This window comes from Eriocheir sinensis, chromosome 13, assembly GCF_024679095.1.
Source record: "Eriocheir sinensis breed Jianghai 21 chromosome 13, ASM2467909v1, whole genome shotgun sequence".
In the NCBI taxonomy this organism is placed as follows: domain Eukaryota; kingdom Metazoa; phylum Arthropoda; class Malacostraca; order Decapoda; family Varunidae; genus Eriocheir; species Eriocheir sinensis.
Genome location: NC_066521.1, coordinates 6,072,733 through 6,095,653, shown reverse-complemented (window position 1 = coordinate 6,095,653; position 22,921 = coordinate 6,072,733). Strand labels below are relative to the sequence as shown.

The 22,921-nt window shown below is 42.3% G+C and overlaps 1 protein-coding gene across 1 annotated transcript in view; it reads right to left on the bottom strand.

The window, feature by feature from the left end:
* LOC126997925 (uncharacterized) overlaps positions 1-22,921 on the bottom strand; it is a 67,337-nt gene that overhangs the window by 11,815 nt on the left and 32,601 nt on the right. Inside the window, exons 5-13 of the mRNA XM_050859154.1 lie at positions 22,681-22,829; positions 20,675-20,786; positions 14,310-14,470; positions 12,260-12,394; positions 11,335-11,467; positions 10,669-10,837; positions 5,823-5,931; positions 3,090-3,176; positions 1,525-1,696 (exon numbers count right to left, since the gene is read on the bottom strand). Coding sequence (XP_050715111.1) covers positions 1,525-1,696; positions 3,090-3,176; positions 5,823-5,931; positions 10,669-10,837; positions 11,335-11,467; positions 12,260-12,394; positions 14,310-14,470; positions 20,675-20,786; positions 22,681-22,829 — 1,227 coding nt within the window. The remainder of the gene's footprint in view (positions 1-1,524; positions 1,697-3,089; positions 3,177-5,822; positions 5,932-10,668; positions 10,838-11,334; positions 11,468-12,259; positions 12,395-14,309; positions 14,471-20,674; positions 20,787-22,680; positions 22,830-22,921) is intronic.

The following is a 22,921-nucleotide window of genomic DNA, read 5'->3' as shown; positions in this document are numbered from 1 at the left end:
CAGAGGGGAAGTGCCCAGCTGAGCTGAGTTGCCATGTAGGCACTAACTAAACGTACATTTCTTGTTTCCTAATACGTAAAACTGTGGACTTCACTATCCTACAGTTATCATTCATTTTACGTAAAGATTTCAACCTAAAGTTACGCAAATTTGCCATTTTTTACACAACGTTTTCAAAGTGCACGCATGGTGCTATTTTATATAAGTTACCTTGAATCCTCGACCAAATCACTCAAGAGACACTCCTGCCTGCTTGTATGCACTAAAACTTGAAGATTTCGTCCTGTTTCCACTTAAATTCGGAGTAAGAACGCAGAGTGTGTTTGAGTTGTCGCAGTGAAAGTCGCCATAGCAATCGGCCCCTTACGCGAAGCCAGCGCGCCAAGACTGAAGAGATTTCCCGTCAACTAGTTGTGAAGTCTATGCTCGGTCTATCCTTAACTCAAAATCTCAACTGGAAACTTCATATCTCATCTCTTACTAAATCAGCTTCCTCGAGGCTGGGCGTTCTGTACCGTCTCCGCCAGTTCTTCTCCCCTGCACAGTTGCTGTCCATATACAGGGGCCTTGTCCGCCCTCGTATGGAGTATGCATCTCATGTGTGGGGGGGCTCCACTCACACAGCTCTTCTGGACAGAGTGGAGGCAAAGGCTCTTCGTCTCATCAGCTCTCCTCCTCATACTGATAGTCTTCTACCTCTTAAATTCCGCCGCAATGTTGCCTCTCTTTCTATCTTCTATCGATATTTCCACGCTGACTGCTCTTCTGAACTTGCTAACTGCATGCCTCCCCCCCTCCCGCGGCCCCGCTGCACTCGACTTTCTACTCATGCTCATCCCTATACTGTCCAAACCCCTTATGCAAGAGTTAACCAGCATCTTCACTCTTTCATCCCTCACGCTGGTAAACTCTGGAACAATCTTCCTTCATCTGTATTTCCTCCTGCCTACGACTTGAACTCTTTCAAGAGGAGGGTATCAGGACACCTCCTCCCGAAACTGACTTATCTTTCGGCCACCTCTTTGGATTCTTTTTAGGAGCAGCGAGTAGCGGGCTTTTTTTTTATTAATGTTTACTTTTTTGTGCCCTTGAGCTGTCTCCTTTGCTGTAAAAAAAAAAATATATATATAGAGAGAGAGAGAGAGAGAGAGAGAGAGAGAGAGAGAGAGAGAGAGAGAGAGAGAGAGAGAGAGAGAGAGAGAGAGAGAGAGAGAGAGAGAGAGAGAGAGAGAGAGAGAGAGAGAGAGAGAGAGAGATAAATAGATAGATAGATAGATAGCCAGACAGATAGATAGATAGATAGATAGATAGATAGATAGATAGATAGACAGATAGATAATCTTAAAGACCTGCCACATGCATAGAAACTAACAAATTCGTCACTTGTTATGCGTCGAACTAGTATTCATTAAAAGTTATGTGGCTAGTTTGGTTTTCTAATACCGTTTTCTAAGCTACAAGTGTTGGATTTTCATAGCTTTAAGTCGACATATTACATACTCATTTGTAAAAAGCAATACCCACCATCTAACTTGAAGCGCAGGTGGTCCCTCAAGTTCGCGGAGTAACAGTCGTAGGCATCGAAGACTCGCACTCCGTTGAAGTCTACGTTCTTGCCTTCCTCGTCCACCTCGAAGTCGTAGATCGAGTAGGCGACAGTGCTCTTGAGTGTCCTGACCTCCCCTTTTACGCCGGTCTGAAAAACGTTGTAATAGTAATGGGATGTTGTTGTGGGTAGTAGAAGTAGTAGTAGTAGTAGGAGGAGGAGGAAAAGGAGTAAAAAATAAGATTGTATTAGTAAAGAGTGTAGGAGTAGGAGTGTGGGAGTAGTAGTAGTGGTGGTGGTAGTAGTAGTAGTAGTAGTAGTGGCGGTGGTGGTAGTAGTAGTAGTAGTGGTGGTGGTAGTAGTGGTAGTAGTAGTAGTAGTGGCGGTGGTGGTAGTAGTAGTAGTAGTGGTGGTGGTAGTAGTAGTAGTAGTAGTAGTAGTAGTGGTGGTGGTAGTAGTGGTAGTAGTAGTAGTAGTGGCGGTGGTGGTAGTAGTAGTAGTAGTAGTAGTAGTAGTAGTAGTAGTAGTAGTAGTAGTAGTTGTAGTAGTAGCAGTAGTAATAGTAGTAGTAGTAGTAGTTGTAGTGGTAGTAGTAGTAGTGGTAGAAGTGTTAGTAGTGGTAGTAGTAGTTGTGGTAGTAGTAGTAGTGGTAGTAGTAGTAGTAGTAGTAGTAATAGTTAGTGTAATAAGAACATAAAGTGCCTGCAAGAGACCGGTAGGTATACATAAGACAGCTCCTGTAGACCTGATCCAACCTAACTTACTATCCATGAGTCTATGTAACCTTTTCATGAACGTATCTACCGTACTGGCTTTCACAACATGACTGCCGACTCTCCAGTCATCCACCTCTCTACTGGTAAACCAATTCTTGCCTACGTCTTTGTTAAATATGAATCAGTCCAGCTTAAACATTACTACTTGTCCTGTCCGGCTCTCATAAAACCAACAAAATTGTCAACATTACTCTTATTAAAGGCCCTCATCCATTTAGAAATATCGATCTCCTCGCACCCGTCGTCTTTCTAGAAAAAGCAATTAAGATAATGGCAAGTTTCTCAATTCGTGAATCATTTTTGTCATCTTCCTCTTCACAAATTCTAACATCTTGATATCCATTCTCTTGAAAGGTGACCAAAACTGAACCACATAATCGATATGAGGTCTAACTAATGGTAAATATAGCTTGAGGATTGCCTCAGTGTTTCAGTTGCTTACGCTCCTTGAAATGAATCCCAGTATCCTGGTGCACGATTCTTAACATGCACTTGGACGAAGGGAGAAACTCTCTAAAATTCTTTGAGTCGCTCTCACACCTAGACCTGCTTAGAGTAGTGCCATTTAAGGAATAATACTGTGAAGGGTTATTCCAACACTCAAGATACTGCACTTCCCGACCCTGAAATCCATCGGCCTTTTCCCCGCCCAGTCATACAAGCCGCCTAGTTCGTCTTGCAGAACACACGTCCTGGTCTGATTTAATTACGCTGCCGATCTTTGTGTCTGAGTGTATCATCAATATGTATCCTTTTATGATCATTACCTGTATGGGATTGATGCGCACACCGATGGGCACTTGTTTCTCGACGAGGACGTGATCCCCAAGACTGGTCATCGTGGACACATTTTTCTGCAAACAAGAACATACGATGTGATTTTAGAAGCTACATAGTGCAGACCCGAGCAGCACCACTAATAGTACGACCACAAGCATTAGTACTAGTAGTAGTAATAGTAGTCGTAGTAGTAGTAGTAATAGTAGTAGTTGTAGTAATAGTAGTAGTAGCAGTAGTCTTAGTGGTAGTAATAGTCGTAGCGGTAGAAGTTGGTGGTAATAATAGTAGTAGTAGCAGTCGTAGTGGCAGTGGTGGTGGTGGTAGTAGTAGTAGTAGTAGTAGTAGTAGTGTAAAGGCCCGAAATGTACAACAATTGAAATGGTATTTTTTTCCCAAGTAAATAGAGTTAGCGGGATGTTTGCGCAACCATTATTACGTGGGTTTCTCATGATTTGTGAAGGAGAGAGAGAGAGAGAGAGAGAGAGAGAGAGAGAGAGAGAGAGAGAGAGAGAGAGAGAGAGAGAGAGAGAGAGAGAGAGAGAGAGAGAGAGAGAGAGAGAGAGAGAGAGAGAGAGAGAGAGAGAGAGAGAGAGAGAGAGAGAGAGAGAGAGAGAGAGAGAGAGAGAGAGAGTGGGGGAGGAAATGGATAGTCAAACAAGGAAGCCGTTTTGTGCCATATCTACCCTAAATCTGCTAACATCCGTGAAATTTAAGGCGTCACGCCGCTGGCGAGACATGGTGTAACTGTCTCGTTGCTAAGGGTTGTTAATCAGCTTTCTTTGATTTTTGTGAGAACGGCGAATACTTATAATGAAATTCAGATACCAGTAGCTTTATTTTGATATTAGAGGCCGCCAAGAAAATCTAAGGTCTCAAGTAAGCCTTATTTGCTAATGCCTGTGTATTCCGTGACGCCACCAAAGCATTTTTAGGCCGTCCAAAATATTTTGGGGCCTCGACTGACTGTTCTCCCTCGCCCTAGGCAGAGGGAGCGAACCAATTCTGACGCGAACCATTGCCGTTAACATGTGAGGAAGGAGCTGTTCCCAGTGGCCTAAGACTACACACATGCTGCTCTGAAGACCATCCATCAACCCGGACTCTAGATAACCTCTCTAAAGAGAGGCTCAAAGATGAACTCCGGGGGGCAGCATGAGCCGAAACAAGATGGCGCCACTATAAACACTCGCCTGCGCCACAACGAGCTGGGCCAACCATCAGGACCCACAAGGGAAAAAAGCCCAAGGGAGCAATAGGCCGCGACGTAAAAAAAAAATGTATATATATATATATATATATATAGATATCTATATATATATATATATATATATATATATATATATATATATATATATATATATATATATATATATATATATATATATATATATATATATATATATATATATATATATATATATATATATATATATATATATATATATATATATATATCCGAGACTCTGACACGAGCCATCGCCGCTTACAGGTGTGCTAAAGGCAAGCCTGACATGGCAGGCTTGGCGTCGCTAAGATCAAGTCCAACAAGACTGTAAACACTTTTGAAGCTGCGAGTGGCTGGCTTGGCAGGATGTGTGAAGAAAGGAAGAAAAGAAAGAGCAAAACGGTGGTACGTGTGATTGTGTGTCCTCAGGAGTAACAATGGTTAAGCGCAAACACACTAGTTTAGTTAGGGCTTAAAGTGATAAGTGGTGCAGAGTCAGATATGGAGGTTTTTTGCCTGTACTACGGGGAGCACTAGTTATGTGTCTCCTTATTGGTAACCTGTATGCGGGGGGTATTTACAAGTGTTATGAGGGATGTGAAAGTGTTCGAAATAGTTGGACCCTGTCCCTAGACTCTTAGTTAGTCCACCATCAGAATCTCAGAAATAAATCTATCTACCTCCCCCCCCCCTCCCCTTTCCCAGCCCCCCCAGGGACCCCAAGTGGGGTCATAAGCCCGGTTGCCTGGGGTTTTTAATTTTTTTTTTTTTTTTTTTTTTAAAACAAAAAAAAAAAAAAACAAAAAAAAAAAAAAAATAAAAAAAAAAAAAAAAAAAAAAAAAAAAAAAAAAAAAAAAAAAAAAAATACTAGCAGCAAGATCAAATGAATGGAGGAGATGCCTCCTCTCCTCTTGAAAGGCAAAGAGTTCAGGTAGGCAGGAGGAACAGATGAAGGAAGAAAGATGTTTCCATTTACCAGCGTGAGAGATGAAGAGTGTGAAGATGTTGGTTAACTGCATAAAGGAGTTTGGACAGTATGGATGATGAGATGTAGTAGAAGTAGCGGGAGGGGGGGGGGAGGGGGAGGCATGCAGTTCAAGAAGAGCAGAAGAGCAGTCAGCGTGGAAATATCGATAGAAGATAGAAACATGGTGTTATTATATTATAATAACACATATAAAACTAAACTAGTGGGGTCGCGGTCATGTCTAGAGGTGCATGATTGGGGTCGCCTGAAAGAAAGTTTGGGAACCACTGATCTACCTCAAGTAATGCTCTTAAAGTCAAGTTACCTTTATTAGGTGGCAGATGTTAATCAGGTGTATGATAAGTCTTTTATAATACTTGATGAATAAACTGTTAATTCATCTCGGGTTTAAATGATCAACAATTAATTCTACTTTGAGGTATATTGAACCCAAATAATTAATGAGTGCCCATGAACGGCACGACAGTAGTAGCAATAGTAATAGTAGTAGTAGTAGAATTGCTTACATTTGTGAATGTCCACTGCCACAACATGTCCGTCTTTTCGTCCATGGCTCCGGGGGGCCAGTCAGTCCTTTCTCCCCGCCAGTCGCCCACCACCATGTAACGCTCCAGCCTGCAAAAAACACTCATTCATCCCAATTTTTTTTTACAGCAAAGGAGACAGCTCAAGGACTTTTTAAACCATTGAAAAAAAAACGCCCGCTACTTACTGCCCCTTAAAAGATTAGAGAGGAGCGGCCGGAAGAGAAGTCAATTTCGGGAGGAGAGGTGTCTTTATACTCTCCTCTTCAAAGAGTTCAAGTCGTAGGCAGGAGGAAATACAGATGAATGAAGATTGTTCCAGAGTTTACCAGCGTAAGGGATGAAAGAGTGAAGATGCTGGTTAACTCTTGCATAAGGGGTTTGGACAGTATAGGGATGAGCCTGAGTAGAAAGTCGTGTGTGGCGAGGCCGCGGGAGGGGGGGAGGCATGCAGTTAGCAATTTCAGAAGAGCAGTCACCGTGAAAATAGCGATAGAAGATAGAGAGGCAACATGGCGGCAGAATTTAAGAGGTAGAAGACTATCAGTAAGAGGAGGAAAGCTGATGAGACGAAGAGCCTTAGACTCCACTCTCTCCAGAAGAGCTGTGTGACGGAAGCCCCTCCACACGTGAGATACATGTTCCATACGAGGGCGGACAAGGCCCCTGTATATGGATAGCAACTGTGAGGGGGAGAACAACTGGCGGAGACGATACAGAACGCCCAACCACGAGGAAGCTGATTTAGTGAAAGAGGAGATGAGAATTTTCCTGTTAAGATTTTGAGTTAAGGATAGACCGAGGATTTCAAGTGTTGAAGAATGTAACAGCTGAGTGTTGTCGAAGAATAGGGGATAGGTGTTTGGAAAAATGTGTCGAGTTGATAGGTGGAAAAATTGAGTTTTTGAGGCATTGAAGGACACAAGGTTCCTTTTACCCCAATTGAAAATAATAGCAAGGTCTGAGGTTAAGTGTTCTGCAGCCTCCAGTCTGGAGTCATCTAATTCCTTTTGAGAGGGTTCTATTGAGAAAAGTTGAATAATGCAGAGTGGAGTCGTCAGCATATGAGTGGATAGGACAGTTTGTTATGGAAAGAAGATCATTGATGAATAACAGGAAGAGAGTGGGTGATAGGACAGAACCCTGTGGAACACCACTGTTGATAGGTTTAGGGGAAGAACAGTGACCGTCTACCACCGCAAAAATGGAAAGGCCGAAAAGGAAGCTGGAGATAAAGGAACAGAGAGAGGGATAGAATCCGAAAGAGGGCAGTATAGAAAGCAAAGACTTGTGCCAGACTGTATCGAAAGCTTTCGATATGTCTAGTGCAACTGAGAAAGTTCCACCGAAACGGCTAAGAGAGGATGACCGAGAATCAATTAGGAGAGCAAGAAGATAGCCAGTAGAACGCCCCTTGCGGAACCCATACTGGCGATCAGATAGAAGGTTAGAAGTGGAAAGGTGCTTTTGAATCTTCCGGTTAAGGATTGATTCAAAAACTTTAGATAGGCAGGAAAGTAATGCTATAGGGCCATAGCTTGAGTGTTTGGAGCGGTTACCCTTCTTAGGCACAGGCTGTATGAAGGTATACTTCCAGCAGGAAGGAAAGGTAGATGTTGAGAGGCAAAGGCGAAAGAGTTTGACCAGGCAGGGTGTCAGCACAGAGGCACAGTTTTTAAGGACAATAGGAGGCACTCCATCAGGTCCATAAACCCTCTGAGAGTTGAGGCCAGAGAGGGCATAGAAAACATCATTCCGAAGAATCTTAATAACAGGCATAAAGGAGTCAGAGGGGGGATGAGTAGGAGGAATATGCCCAGAATCGTCCAGAGTGGAGTTGTTACAGAAAGTTTAAGCGATGAGTTCAGCCTTAGAGATAGATGAGACGGCGGTGCTTGCGTCAGGGTTAAGGAGAGGAGGGAAAGATGAAGAAGTGAAATTAAAGGAGATATTTTTGGCTAGATGCCAGAAGTCCCGAGAAGAATTAGAGAAAGCAAGGTGTTGACATTTGCTATGGATGAAAGAGGTTTTGGTACGTCGACTAATAGATTTGGCATAATTCCGGGCAGAAATGTAAAGATCATGGTTAACGGGAGCTCGAAGGCTCTGGTACATTTTGTGAACTGCCTCTCTATCTTTGACTACAAGAGAACAAGCATGATTAAACCAGGGCTTTTTAGCATGAGGAGTAGAGAAAGTACGTGGAATGTATGCCTCCATTCCAGAGACAATCACCTTCGTAATGCGCTGGGCAAACACAGAGGGGTCTTCCTCCTGGAAGCAGTAATCATTCCACGGGAAATCGGAAAAGTACATCCTCAAGTCGTTCCACCGAGCCCAACGGAGAGAACAGTTTGACAGAGTAAGCAGAAGGGTTAGAGGTAAGGAAGAGGTCTAGTATGTTGGGCCGGTCTCCAATACTGTCGGGAATACTTGTAGGGTGCTGAACCAACTGCTCTAGGTCCTTGAGGAGAGCAAAGTTGTAGGCCTGTTCACCAGGCTGGTCAGTGAAAGAGGATGAAAACCAAAGCTGGTGCTGAACATTGAAATCTCCCAAGATGGAGATTTCAGCGAAGGGAGAGTGGGTCAAGATGCGCTCCACTTTAGAGTTCAAGTTGTCAAAGAATTTTACATAGTTAGTAGAGTTAGGTGAGACATAAACAGCACAGATGTATTTAGTAATAGAATGACAATGAAGTATTAGCCAGATGGGGAGGTTTCTGAAGAGTCAAGGTCGTGGGCACGAGAGCAGGTAATGTCGTTGTCGTTGCGCACGTAGGCGCAACATTCAGCTTTGGATTGCAATTTAGGATAGAGATAGTAGAAGGGAACAGAGTAGAGATTGCTGTCAGTAGCCTCCGAAACCTGTGTTTCGTTATAACGCATTCTAACACTTTTTACCAAGCTCCAGCACTTTTCTGATTATTTTTACACTACATAACTCTAAACGACGTTACTGCGATTTTTATTCTTTGTATTAAATGCAGTCTTGACTGCCGTCTGGCAATCTGGTACCATTCCCCCTGACTGGAAGAGGGGGTTGGTCGTCTATCTGGAAAGGGAAAGGGGATCGCCAGGACTGCAACAACTACCGTGGTATTACACTGTTCAGTGTGCTAGGCAAGGTGTTTGCCCACCTGTTAATGATGCGAATTCGCAGCCAGCTGCTGAAGCAGCAGAGACCAGAACAGTTTGGGTTCACGTCTTGTAAGTCGACAACTGACCGTATCATAGCGCCTCGAGTACTGTTGGAACGCCGATGTGAGTTTCGACAGGGGATGCTTGCAGCATATGGCGATCGTTTGACTCAGTGCATCGCGAGGCACTCTGGGATCTCCTGCGACTCCGTGGGATTCCTGCAAGGGGTATTGGTATGTTGACTGGCCTGTATTCTGGGGCTGAGAGTGCTGTGAAGTGTAGGAGGGGGGCTTGTCCAGCTTCTTTCCCGTGAATGCGGGAGTGAGGCAGGCTTGTGTCCTTGCCCCTCCGCTCTTCAACAATTGTATATGGACTGGGTAATAGGCAGAGTTGTAGACCAGAGTCATTGTGGAACATCCATTGGCAATACCATGCAAGGTCAATGACCTTGTTTTTGCCAATGATGCAGTAATTCTGGCGGATTCGCTAGAGGTTTTGATGATGGCTCTCGAGAAAGTGCACGAGGAGTCGAAGCCCTTGGGACTTCAGATCTCCTGGGCCAAGACCAAGGTACAGGTGTTTGGAGGCTTGCTACATGAAGCAGTACAGTCTGTACATTCGTGTAGCGAGGACATTGAGATCTCGGAAAGTTTCACATACCTTCGCACCGTAGTTCATAACAACGGTGAGTCTCGCCAGGAAGTCTTACGGCGGACTGGCTTGGCCCACGGTGTTATGGACTCGGTCAGCACGAGTATATGGCGTTGTCGATACCTGTGCAGAAGGACAAAGATCCGGATCTTCAAGTCCCTTATGCTCCCTGTCTTACTCTATGGCTGTGAGACATGGACATACACTAAATGGTTACTTGGATAGGTGGATTAGTGCCTTTGGTAATAAATGTCTTTGCAGAATCATGGGATATCGCTGGAATGACTTTGTGTCACACCGACGACTGTTCAGTGAGACTGATTCGAGGCCTATTACCTGCCTATAATCCGTCAACGCCAACTCCGGCTATACGGGCACGTGGCACGTTACCTAGAAACTGATCCTGCTCATCGGATTGTCTCGGTAAGAGACAATCCTAAGTGGAGGAGGCTAAGGGGACGCCCACAGAATTCGTTTTTTAAAGAAAGGCGATAGATCCTGCCAGGAGGTACTCAGGATTAGAAGGGACCCTGCATGGAGACTCGCCCCAAGGGACTCTCGGACTTGGCGTCGTAGGGTGGGCGAGGCGACGCGCCCTCCGGCGTATGCCCCCATTGATTGATTGATTGATTGATTATCAGCCCAAACCCACCTTTCGTCGTAGTGTTGTTTCCCTCTCTAAAAATATAGTTTGCAGCACAACATGTCATAAAATATGATAATGGAAATGCTAATTTTCTTACGGCTACCCAGATTTATTGAAATATTACCCATTTGCTGATGCTGCACTGGCCTTGTGTCGTGTTGATGGGTTCTTTCCCACCACTGGAACACAGAGTCCAACGGGACGGAGATGAGCACCGCCACCACGCGCAGCTATAGCGAATGCTCTCAACGTTATCTTTACCTTTACCCCTTTGTAAGCATCCCGAGAGTACTACGAGCTGAGTGTCTCCCGCTGTAGTGTACTGAGGGGGAGGGGCGCGACCCGCACACTGAAATCCTCTATTCCAAGACGTCCCTTGACTTCTCCACACACCTCTCCCCGTAGTAGGTGTAGTTGGTCGTGTCGGAGCCGAAGAAGGCGCTGGGGGAGTCCGCCCAAAGGTGGTCGAGCCCCGTCAGCGTCGCCCAGTCCTGCTGTGTGGCGTTCACGAGGGACACGCGGCACTCCAATAGCGTGCCGGGGACGAACTCGAACGCAACGCCTGAAGAGAGTAAGAAAAAGCAACAATGAAGCCTGTTTGGATTACCACAGCACTGTTATTTAATCTACTGATGTTGTTACCCCGTTAGGCAATGAAGGGCTATGCTGAAGAAGATGGAGGTGTTATTATTATAATTATTATTATTATTAGTAGTAGTAGTATAATTATTATAATTATTATTATAATTATTATTATAAGAGACGAATCAGACAGAGAGGGAGGAGTACGGACAATATAAACCGCCTATTCAGCAGCCCCCAAACACCTGAGACGCCGAGAAAGAGAAACTGAAAGTGGAGGTGATGAAGAAGAAGGAGAAAAAGGGCAAACAAAAACATAGGAATGGAGGGACAGTATTTTATGTGCGTTGAAAGAACAGTTTAAGTATTTTTTTCTGGATAAATTATTGGTTTTCTTCTGCTTTCACTCTAAAAATTATATGTGCATATACCTTCGTCTATTATTAGTATTTCTACTTATTCCGAACTCCGTCTCACCGTCGTTGTAGTCGAGAAGGAGGGTTGTGGTGACGATGCTGCTGTTCGAGGCCCTGGTGCTGGTGGTGGTGCTAGGCTCTTTATTTCGGTCATGGTCGATGCGATACAGTTTCTTCCCAAAGTCATACCACGCCTTAGGATTCCAGGGGTTATAAAAAGTGGAGTAGCTCAAAACCAAAGATACATATGCACGACGGCAAAGAACTAAGAGAATTAGCACGAAAATACTGAACTACATTTTGCTGCGATGCTGATCTCTTCATCCTTGACCATTGAGCAGTATCGTGGCGTCCAGGTTCTAACATCCTATTTGTCCGTGCTTCTCAAGCTGTCCATTCACATAAGTAACAAAGGTTTAATTTGCTTTCATTGAAAGTAGGATTAAAGAGAAACTACCTGCGTCTTGAGCAACAGATAGAAACCAAAATTAACACTTAATATGTCAAACGATAAACAGTAAACGAGTGGATCAAGTCTTCCCTTCACTTTACTACTACTTTACTTTACGTCTTACACCACTGAATTCAAACCAACAGCTGAGGTTAAGTGTCAACAGATAAACAAACTACAAGTAGGTCAAGCCTTCTCTTCCTTTCACTACTACTTTACTTCGCTCTACTTTGCTTTAATTTAGACTAGGATTGAAAACAAATTAACTACGTCGTACTCAAAGGATAAAGACCAAAATTTGAGCTCAAAATGTCAGAAGATCAACAAACTACAAGTAGGTCAAGTCTTCCTTTCACTTTACTACTACTGTACTTTGCCTATTTTTACCATCATTGAAATAAGAATTAAAAACAAAGTACCTGCGTCGTATACAACGGATAACACCACAATCTGAGCTTAAAATGTCCATAGATAAACTACGAGAGGGTCAAGTCTTCCCTTCACCAACCCCAGAGGTCATTAGTGGCAGACTCACGTCAGCCCACATGAAGTACTTGGTGTCCGTGTCTCGATACTCCAGGCTGAAAGAGAAGAACCTGTCCTGGGAGAAGTCCGGGAAGGGGTGGCCGGGCTCGGGGACCAGGTCCTTGCAGTAACTGCCTTGAGGAATCTGGGGAACATGACGCTTAGATCAATATTCTCCGACGCTCCCGGAACTCATATCATTTATTTCTAAAAGCCAAAAAAGAGGTTAAACGCGTTTTCATGAGGGTTTTTTTTCTCGCGTTTATGGTACAGAGGCTTTGTTCGACCACCACCAATATCATAGCCCCCCCCCCCATGAAAATGCCTACAATTCCCAGGGGTGGGCAAGTGCGGTACTAAGTGCAGTAGTGCGGTAGTGCAGTAGTGCCTCATCACAAAAAAGTACCACACTACCGCAAAATTTCTGAAAATACCGCACTACTTCGGACCGCACTAAAAAACCCTGCGGTACTTTTTGCGGTACTTTGAAAACTATCGAAGACGACATTTGGAGCGCGGCATGCTCACAGAATTTATTTTTTTTTTTTTTCAGTGAATAGGACTCAGTCAGTCGGTATCAATCATCAAACTCAGTGATTCAGTCATTCTGACTTTTCATTTATTGTTCAAAATTAAATACTAAATAGACAGACTAAACTACTACACTGCAAGTTTTCTTTAACCTACGCGGTGCCGGCCATTTCAACCCCGGACCCGTGCGTGGTGCCGGCCGATTGTTCATTGTACTATTTTAAGCATGTTTCCTTTGTTTGGATAGCCAGGATAGGCACTGAAGTATTTTTTATTTTGACTATCGCTACCGCAGTACCGCACACCGCGTACCACACTGGGAAAGAAAAAATTGGGACCGCACTATTGCAACCGCACTACTCCGGAAAAAGTACCGCACTACCGCAACCCCACTACTGATTTTTCAGTACCGCGCCCACCTCTGACAATTCCTACGAAAGCCTTGTTTTAATGTACGTGTTTGGGCGCTGAAATGTTTAAAAATTTGGCCCTTAATGTCTGTTAAAGTCAACCTCGCAAATAAGCCCCGCCCACACTAGTCCACCAAACTCAAAGAAGATTTAGCGTTTCCTTCCATTGACCAATCACACCTGTCCTAAGTTGGAGGGGGAGGACTAAGTCTATATATATATATATATATATATATATATATATATATATATATATATATATATATATATATATATATATATATATATATATATATATATATATATACACACACACACACACACACACATGTATATATACCAAGTCAAGTCACTCTGCTTCAAAACTGCGACCGGTACGTGCAGGAGGCGGTTTTAGGGCGGAGCAGCGGGATGACGTCACTTGAAGCTAAAAAAAAAAAAAAAAAAAAAATACCCGCCCAGGGGTGACTAAAGTTGGGGCCGTATGTGCACTCAGGAAGTGCAGTCTCGCCTTCTTTCACAGCCCGTTCAGGTAAGCCACTGACGAAAAAATATATCTTTTTATTGTGCTATTGCGTGACTGTAATTCCAATGCCTACAAACGGCGGTGTGGGGTGTAGGGGAATGCATGTTGAAGTGATTGATTTAAATTAGTCCGCCTTTCTTCGTTTTCTCTAGATCCCTGTTTCTACATTCTCTAGTTTGGCTCCAAGCAGTGTCACGCATAAACCACGCCTCTGCCGTGTCTCCTCCCACAAACCTGCGTATGACATGACTTTGTGTATATAGACTTTGGGGTAGGGGCTGGCCTGTGGAGTAGTCAATGATATACACGTGATCGGGGAAAAGAAGGGGTTAATTTGCAATGTTAGCTGAATAAAGAACAAGAGAAGAAAAATAAATACAAAAAATAATAGAGCAAGAACAACACGAAGATATTAAAAAAAGAAACTCGAAAGCATGAACATGACATAAAAAGAAAACGAACAGAAACACCAAATAATGAAAAGAAAAGAAAAGAAACAAACCGGAATCGAAGAAAAGGAAACGAAAATGAATAAAAAAAACTGACAATGAAAGAAAATGGAAACATCACCACCAACACTTTTCAAGACTCACCAGGAACAGGGAGTGGTCGACGAGTCCGGGTTCGTAGTACATGACGCTGGTGATGAGGGGATCGTGGGAGAGATAGGGTTCTTCCTGCCACATCAGCACCTCCCAACCCACGGGCAGGGACGCAGTCTGGTCTGTCGGGATCGGCATCATCCACCCGGGAACTGGAAAGGGAGCGGCAGAGATTGAGAAGAAGCAGAGCCATAGAATAGGAGACTTTGGCCACGCTCACCACAGGCGCAATGTTGTATAGTGAAACCTCGGTTTTCGAACTTTATTCGTTCCTAAATGTTGTTTAAACCAATTTGTTTATAAACTGTAACTAATTTTCACATAAGAAATAATGTAAAATGGATAAATCCGTTCGTGACCCCCGGTAAACATTAACGAATCTAAAGAATGACCACTTCCTTTTAGAACACTGATCAGCTCTAGATCATTGGCCAGAATCTAAATCTGATCTGGATTCACTCAGCGAAAACAGAACGCCTCAGGGCAGATCAGTAGATCAAAATCACGACAGTGGCACGGCAAGAAATGTGAATAACGTGACTGACCACATTTTTCAGTCAGTTCTGTCGTTCATTACCATTTGTCTACGTATTTAGTGCCTACAGACGCATTTGTACAACTTTAATTTTAGCTTATCTGCTCCTCATATATTACGGGAGGCACTCTCGGGCACATATTATGCTAAGCTGCTGTGTGTGTTATCTAACCGAGCTTTGGAAGTCGGCTGCTACAGCAGGAGGGGAAATGATGCGTGTGAGTATGTGTAGCCTACACTTGTGTGTTTGTATGTATGTATGCGCACTCTTAATGTGTGTGTGTGTGGGGGGGGGGGGGGGATGGAAAACAGAGAGAGAGAAAAATTTTTAAGAACAGGGGAGTAACCACCAAAAAATTCAACTATTTATTTATTTCTTTTTTTTTTTTACGTGCTAGCTTATAGCCCCGTTAGGCTTTCTTGAGGGGCCCGGTGTTCTGCCCCAGCCCTTCATGGCGCAGTTAAGTGTTCATAGTGGCGCCATCTATTCTTGGCTCATACTGCCCCGCAGAGCTCGTTCTTGATTCACTTGGACGGTTCCTCTAGAGACCGGGTTGATAGGTGGTCTTCAGGACAGCATGTGGGACAGCATGTGGGTAGTCTTAGGCCACTCGGCGGTGACTGAAAAATCCCAGGTAATAGCGGTGAATTCGAACCCACGTCGTCCAACACTTGGTGAATGCGGGGCCCGCACGCTAACCACTCAGCCACCGCCTCCTCCACATAAGAGGAAACAGGTGCAGGTCGGTGTTGCCACCTCTTCCGTAGCACTTCCGGCGGAACTTTCCCATAACGGTATTCCCAAGCCGCCGAAACAGAGTAGGAAGCAAAGGAAAACACTTGGAGTCTGGCTGCTACTCTGAGAACTAACATCCTGTTAGGAATTTGGGGTTAAGATTGGTTTTAATAACGCTCTGATATCTCATCACTTATTTGATCAACGGCTCTCCTGTTGTCATATTTGCATTCTACTAACCTTTAAACCTCCTGGAAATCAAAAGTATGTAGAAATCAAAATAACTGCGAAAATATCCATGAAATGTGTATGGGAACCCGTGCGGCCGCAGGCGACGAAGCCAGGTTAGATGCGTGAGGTTAGGAAGGTTCAGTTAGGTTAGGTTTGTTATTTTCTTACAACAAATACGTGTAATAGGGGCTGCGACGTTGTTGTTACTGGCGGCGGAATGGGTTACGGCAGTGACTTGTGGTTTAACGGTGCCCTCGGACGAACGGGTTTTCGCAGACATTTTAATGGTATTTTCACAGCTATTTTCATCTGTACATCCTTACCGCTTGTTCATGAACCGTAGTTTCGTTCGAAAACTGGTGCATTTCTCATTCAAATAATATGTTCGTGAACCGATTTATTAGAAAAGAGCTGTTCGATAACAGAGGTTTGTCTTTAACAAAATGAGCCGCGCGAAATTCAAGGTTTTTTTTTTTTTTATTGTGTGTGTCCTCCAGATACTTCTTCGAGATCCTGACAATACTTGGAGCACAAAAAACATTGTTATATCAGCATCAGTTTGAATTTCGAGAGGCTCCTCTGGTATCAACATGGCGCCAGTGATATGTTGTCAAAACCCTCCTATTCTAAGGCTGAGAAAAAGTAACGAACGGTAAACTATTAAGAGAAAGAGTGCAAAGAATTTCGAAACGTCAGAATTGCTGAAAAAAAGACAAATTTATGGATCTGAAAACTGGTATCGAGGAGGCCATAAAAAGTGATCGTGATAAGTAAAATTGAGGCACCAAAAGCTAATGTCTGGGAGCTAGAAAGAACATTCTACCGGGGCATGGGCACCCCCTCCCCCATCCGGGCAACCAGCAACAAAAGGCTCCTCAACAAGCCCAACCGAACGCGCCACAACCATCAAAATGGTAAATAACCAGACTCCACCACCGAAAACAGAACAAGAGACCTAACTCCGCAACAGACTCGTAACATTGAACCCTCCAGTAAGAGTCCTTTAAGCTTCAAGATAACCTAAGGAACTGCTTTTTCTTGAACTGTTTGAATTGGACCTGACATGAAAACTTGACGATATCTTGCTAAACTGAAATTGATTTAAATCCCAATAATATTGATTTAAGCTACAGATTAACATACAATGATCGTGTATTCTTCTCGTAAATGATAATAAAGATTCTTCAACAATGATCCTATTTTGTCAAAAAACACCAGGAAACCTCCTTTGAAACAAAAAGAAACAGTAAAAACAACAAAAAACCGTGCGTGTAAACGTTAAAAAAAACATTTTGCGTAAACACTCAATCACCAAATCCAATTTAAATATATCTCTTAATGGGCATTCATAATTAACAGCGTCTTGCAGTCACACTTAATAAGCGCGACTCCTTGATACTAGGACTGGGCGACCCCCTCAGAAGGAGACGACCCTGTCCCCTACTCAATTATAGTCCATAGAATGATCGAATTTCTAGAGGAAAAAATCAGAATATAGGAAAAGTTCTGAACCAACTCGACAAAATAAACAAAATGATATTGTTCATACTTGACCACGGGACCTCGAGACCTGCCAAGATAAGCGAAGAACACCCGGTTTGCACGATCAAACACACGGTAAACGCGTTGACATTAAGGAGCTCAAACATCGGTGACTGAAAATAAAGTTAAAGTGTAGAAAATAAATAAAAAACAAATAGAAAGGCAGCTAAATGATGAAATACGACGAAAACTAATAGATGCAGAACATGCAGAAACTATATACCAAGGCAAAAGGCTAAAGACGTTCAAGGACAACACCAATAAACATGCGAAAAAACACGAAGCGAATTTACAACACTAAGTACCTAAGAAAAATATAAAAACTAACACTCAGTCAAGGAGAAATCATTCTCAAAGAAAGAAAAGAAGTACAATGAAGAAAGAAAGCGGCAAAACGAAAATGCACTAAAGAAAGTAAAAAAGATTTAGCATGTAGGGCAAGCGTAGATATGAAGAGAAAAAATGCAGCCAACTGTAAAAAAAAAAACCTTAAAATCGAACAGCGAACAAGTAAAAGGATCAGAAGCAGAATTGCGAGCGAGTTGAAGTGCGTGAGCACTAGTGACTGACACTGAAGACATTGCCGTTGCAAACCTATTAAATAATTACTTTTCCTCGGTGTTTACACCATTACTAATAACCACCACCTATCCTCCCACCACACCCATAAAACGAGATGACGTGTTAATGTTTAGCATCTTAAAACTAATAAAAAAAGCCCTCATAAACTTAAAAAAATTAAAAAATCCTAAAAAAAATAAAAAAATAACTTTCCTCCAACCTGACAAAAGAAAGAAATATGACGAAACTCTCAGGCCCTTACAACCGTATTCATTGCGAAATATGATGTCGCGACAGGCATTGCAATTGGAAAACAGAAAGAACACCTAAAAAATAGAAAAGTTTTAGATAAAAATTACAGGGTAATTTGCAGGAGGGTAAGTTGTAGGTAAGCATAAGCAGGTTTAATGCAAAAAAAGAGCACAAATTTTGAGAGTAGCATGTGAGTTACCATCACCTGGGGACATTCACATGAAACACAAACAAAAATCCCTGCCTATCAACCTAACTATAACACCTTCACTAACTTTTCAACGAGACCAAATCAATGGTCTGGATCTAAATCTCATTGATTTTAATTTAAGTCGCATTTGATAAGTCCGCATCATTAAATTAAAACAAAATAACAAATACGGGTTAAAATACCAATGTAAACCAATGGATTGAGCAACAGACAACAAAAGTAGTGATTGGTTGAGATTTGGTTAACTCAAGGCTTCATGGACAGTGGCGTCCTCAGGGCTACTTTCTGGCCCAGTGCTCTTCATTATTTACATCAACGACGTGGATGTTGACCATAAACCGATTGGGTAAAATAACCGACGACACAAAAGATTGGTAACAGGGTTCTCACTGTTTACTGACCAGGACGGCCCCAAAAAAGATAGACAAAATTTCCACGCAATTTCAACTTATGGGAGATGCCCTTGAGTAGACAAGTGCCAGGTCCTACAAGTTGGAACGAGGAATAAAAAGTTTGATTACGAAATGCGCGGGCGTAAAAATGCGCGGCGTAAAAGCGTCAGCGTTCAATGCGTCAAAAGGTCATCACTCGTCAAATTCAAAATTCAAACAGCAAGCGCAGCAAACAGAACCAGCAAAGTAACGACAAATTAATGTAAAACTTTATTTAAAAGAAATAAAGACATAAGCTGCCTCTACAATACTTTTAGCTCAGACCCCACTCAGATTCACTTGGCACAGTTTGGTCTCCCCCACCTCCCAGTGATATTGCTAAATTAGAAGGTGTTCAGCGTCGGGCAACGAAAATTATCCTTCCTTGCGCAAACAAATCCTACGAAGAAGGCTTTCTACCCTTAACATGTTCTCTCTTGAGAAACGTCGCCTCCGAAAGGGAAACTGATCGAATGTTTTTAAAATTAATGGTTTAATGGTTATGTAGACATAGACAGATGATTTGATGAACATGCACGAATGCACGAACGAACAAATAAAACTCAGATGTAGACAAGCAAATCAAATAGACAATTGCAAATTTTTTTTCTTCACCAACGAGAATGGAATAGAAGAAATCAATCCCATCATCAGTGGATCAGTGCCTTCACAAAAATAAGCTCGAAAAACCGTCACTTCCTCTTCAACACCAACAACTAGAGTAGAAATGAAATGTTTTTTTTTGTCTCTTGATTAAAATGTAAAATCACTTAAGTAAGGACCACCCCAAAAGTCTGGACCAGGGTAATCTGTGGTCTGATTTTCTATGTAAATCTGTCGGGACTCTTGAACGCTAACAGATGGGTAATGAAAAGAAGAGAAGTAGAGTCGGAACACTGACAATATAACGTCAGGGCACTGAAAGGAAACCAAAAGGCTCTAAAACCTGGCAATGTGATCACTGAAGGGTAACCTAGGGGACAGACAGACAGACAGACAGACAAACATAAGAACAAAAGAGTCTGCAAGAGGCCGGTAGGCCTGTACGAGGCAGCTCCTCTGAACCTAAGCTCCCGTGTATCTAACCCCACCTAATATCGCTGTCCATGAATTTATCTAATCTATTTTTTAATGTGACAATTGTATTGGCACTCACCACATGACTGCTAAGCCTATTCCACTCATCCACCACCCTGTTAGTAAACCAGTTTTTGCCTATGTCCTTGTTGAATCTGAATTTATCCAGTTTAAACCCATTACTTCGTGTCCTACCCGGTTCTCTTACCAACAAAACCTTATGAATGTCTCCCTTATTAAAGCCCTTCATCCATTTATAAACCTCGATCATGTCTCCACGCACCCTTCGCCTTTCTAGAGAATGCAAGTTTAACTGTTTGAGTCTTTCCTCGTATGGCAAGTTTCTCAACCCCTGAATCATCTTAGTCATCCTCCTCTGCACCGATTCTAACATTTTGATATCCATTCTATAGTAAGGTGACCAGAACTGAACCGCATAGTCAAGATGAGGTCTAACTTATGCTAAATATAGTTTGAGGAAGACTTCGGCGCTTCTGTTGCTTACGCTCCTTGAAATAAATCCCAGTACCCTATTTGCTCGATTTCTAGCATGAATGCATTGTGCCCTTCGACGGAGATCAGAGCTCACTAACACCCCTAAATCCCTCTCGCAACCAGACCTACTTATGAGAGTGTCATTTAAGCAATAGTTATGTGAGGGGTTGTTCCTACCTACACTCAGAATACTGCACTTCCCTACTTTGAACTCTAGACAGATAGACAGACAGACAGACAAACAGACAAACAGACAGACAAACAGACAGACAGACAGATACTCACCGCTCCAGTAAGTTGCCATTGATATCAAATGCGTCTCATAATCATTTTCATATTTTATCAGGCCGCACCATTCCCATCGCTCGCTTGGAATGCCTCGTCTGTCGAAGGTACCCTGGAAAGAAACACAATTCTCCCCCTGTGGCAGCTTCGCTCCATTACCTCTTAGTTTATCGTGAAAGCAAAAAGTGGAGACCTGCGCCACTCTTTCTTTTTCAGTAATCATCAAAAAGTTATGTGTTTATGATAAAAGATAGATAAGAAAGCATCAACCCCCCTCATGGTGAAATGTATAAACGTAACGTCCCATAAGAAAAGCTTACGAAGGGAAGAAAGGTAAGTGGACATAGTGACAAATGTCTGGTGCTTAAAATGAGTTTATTTGTTACGAAATACAATCTTATATATATATATATATATATATATATATATATATATATATATATATATATATATATATATATATATATATATATATATATATATATATATATATATATATATATATATATATATATATATATATATATATATATATATATATATATATATATATATATATATATATATCAGAATCACAGAAACTGACTCTAGCAAGAGTTAATTCATTTCCAGTAATTTAAACGCCAGATGTGTACCTAAAAACTGCTGCTCGAATGTGTTGCAATATGCTTGACAAAACTTTATTCCTTATCATGTTAAGTACCAAGTAAGGAAACGTCGATTACGTTCAATATTATCTGAAGGTTTCAAACCAGGTAAGACACACTTTTCTTAAGAACTTAGTCAGTACTGTCTGACGCTTGCAAAATGGGGCTTGATCTGGTTCAAAAGAATTTTTTCCAACTTCCACCAGGCTCATAAAATTACCCATGGAAACGCACAAAATCCCCACGAGTCTCGTAAAATGTGTGTGCTTGGGCGCCGAAATGTTTATGAGTACAGCTCTTTGATTCGTTCAGCCTTATGGCGGACATCAGTAAACACCTTAATAAGATCCCGAACGTCAGACCTTCTGATCAAAACTGAGCCTCCTAAAATTATTAACATACTAAGCTATCAATCTGACACTTAAACTTCACAGTGAACATCTTTGACCTCCTAAACGCTTTGAGGCACAGATGAATATATAACCTGAACCTTTTTACATTATTATACGTATCAGTCGATAACTTAGCCTCCCAAAACCCTAACTTAACCCGGTAGCAGCGACGGGCCAATTTTGTGCCATGATATAAACCCCCCAAAATAGATGATACATAATCTGATCACAAATGCTTTGATATATATTTTGAAATGGTTTGTGTGAGGGGTGAGTTTTTCTCATTTTTCTCGCTTAGAGGGACCATTAAGAAACATGATCCCCGCTGCTACCGGGTTAACACACAAAAATTTTAACCTGAGCCTTCTAACCCTATAGTGAGCAGCTTTGAATCTCCTATACACTTTAACACACTGGTGATTATAAAGACTGAGCCTTCGTACCTTAAGATAGCCATCAATCGAGAACTCAGCCGCCCGTGAACCAATAGCACAGAAAACTTTTAATTCGAATCTTTTAAGCTTATAGTGAGCACCTTTGAACCTCCTACACACTTTGACACAATTGATTAAGGAGTCTAAACCTTTTTTCCTTATGCATCAGTCCAGCCTAGAATCCCCAAAACCTTTAACACAGAAAACTTCTAATATGAACCTTCCAACTTAATAGTGACCATCTTTGAGCTTCCTAAACACATCGAGACAGATGAGTATAATAAAAAAAGTAATAATCTGAACTTTTTCACCTTATAATATGCATCAGTCCAGTTTAGGATCCCAAAATCCATTAACACAAAACTTTTGATCTGAACCTTCTAAGCTTATTGTGAGCATCTTTCAACCTCCTAAACCCTTAAAGACACAGATGTTTATAGAGCCTAAATTTTCTCACCTTATAATATGCATCAGTCCATAAGTTATCCTCCCAAACCATAAATATTCAAAACTTTTAATCTGAACCTTCTTACCTTATAATGTGTCTCAGTCCAGTTCTGGACCCCAAGCAGAACCCCGGGGTCAGGCATACGGTCAGCGGAGAGGGGTTTGTCGGCTCCGTCGAGGACAGGGAAGAGATAAATGGCTTCTTCTACCGGCTTCACCATACAGTTATTGTATTCTTCGTTTTGCAATAGAAATATGTGCATGGCTAATAAGTTGTAAAAGTAATAATAGCAGCAGTAGGCAGTAGTAGTAGTAGGACTAGGAGGG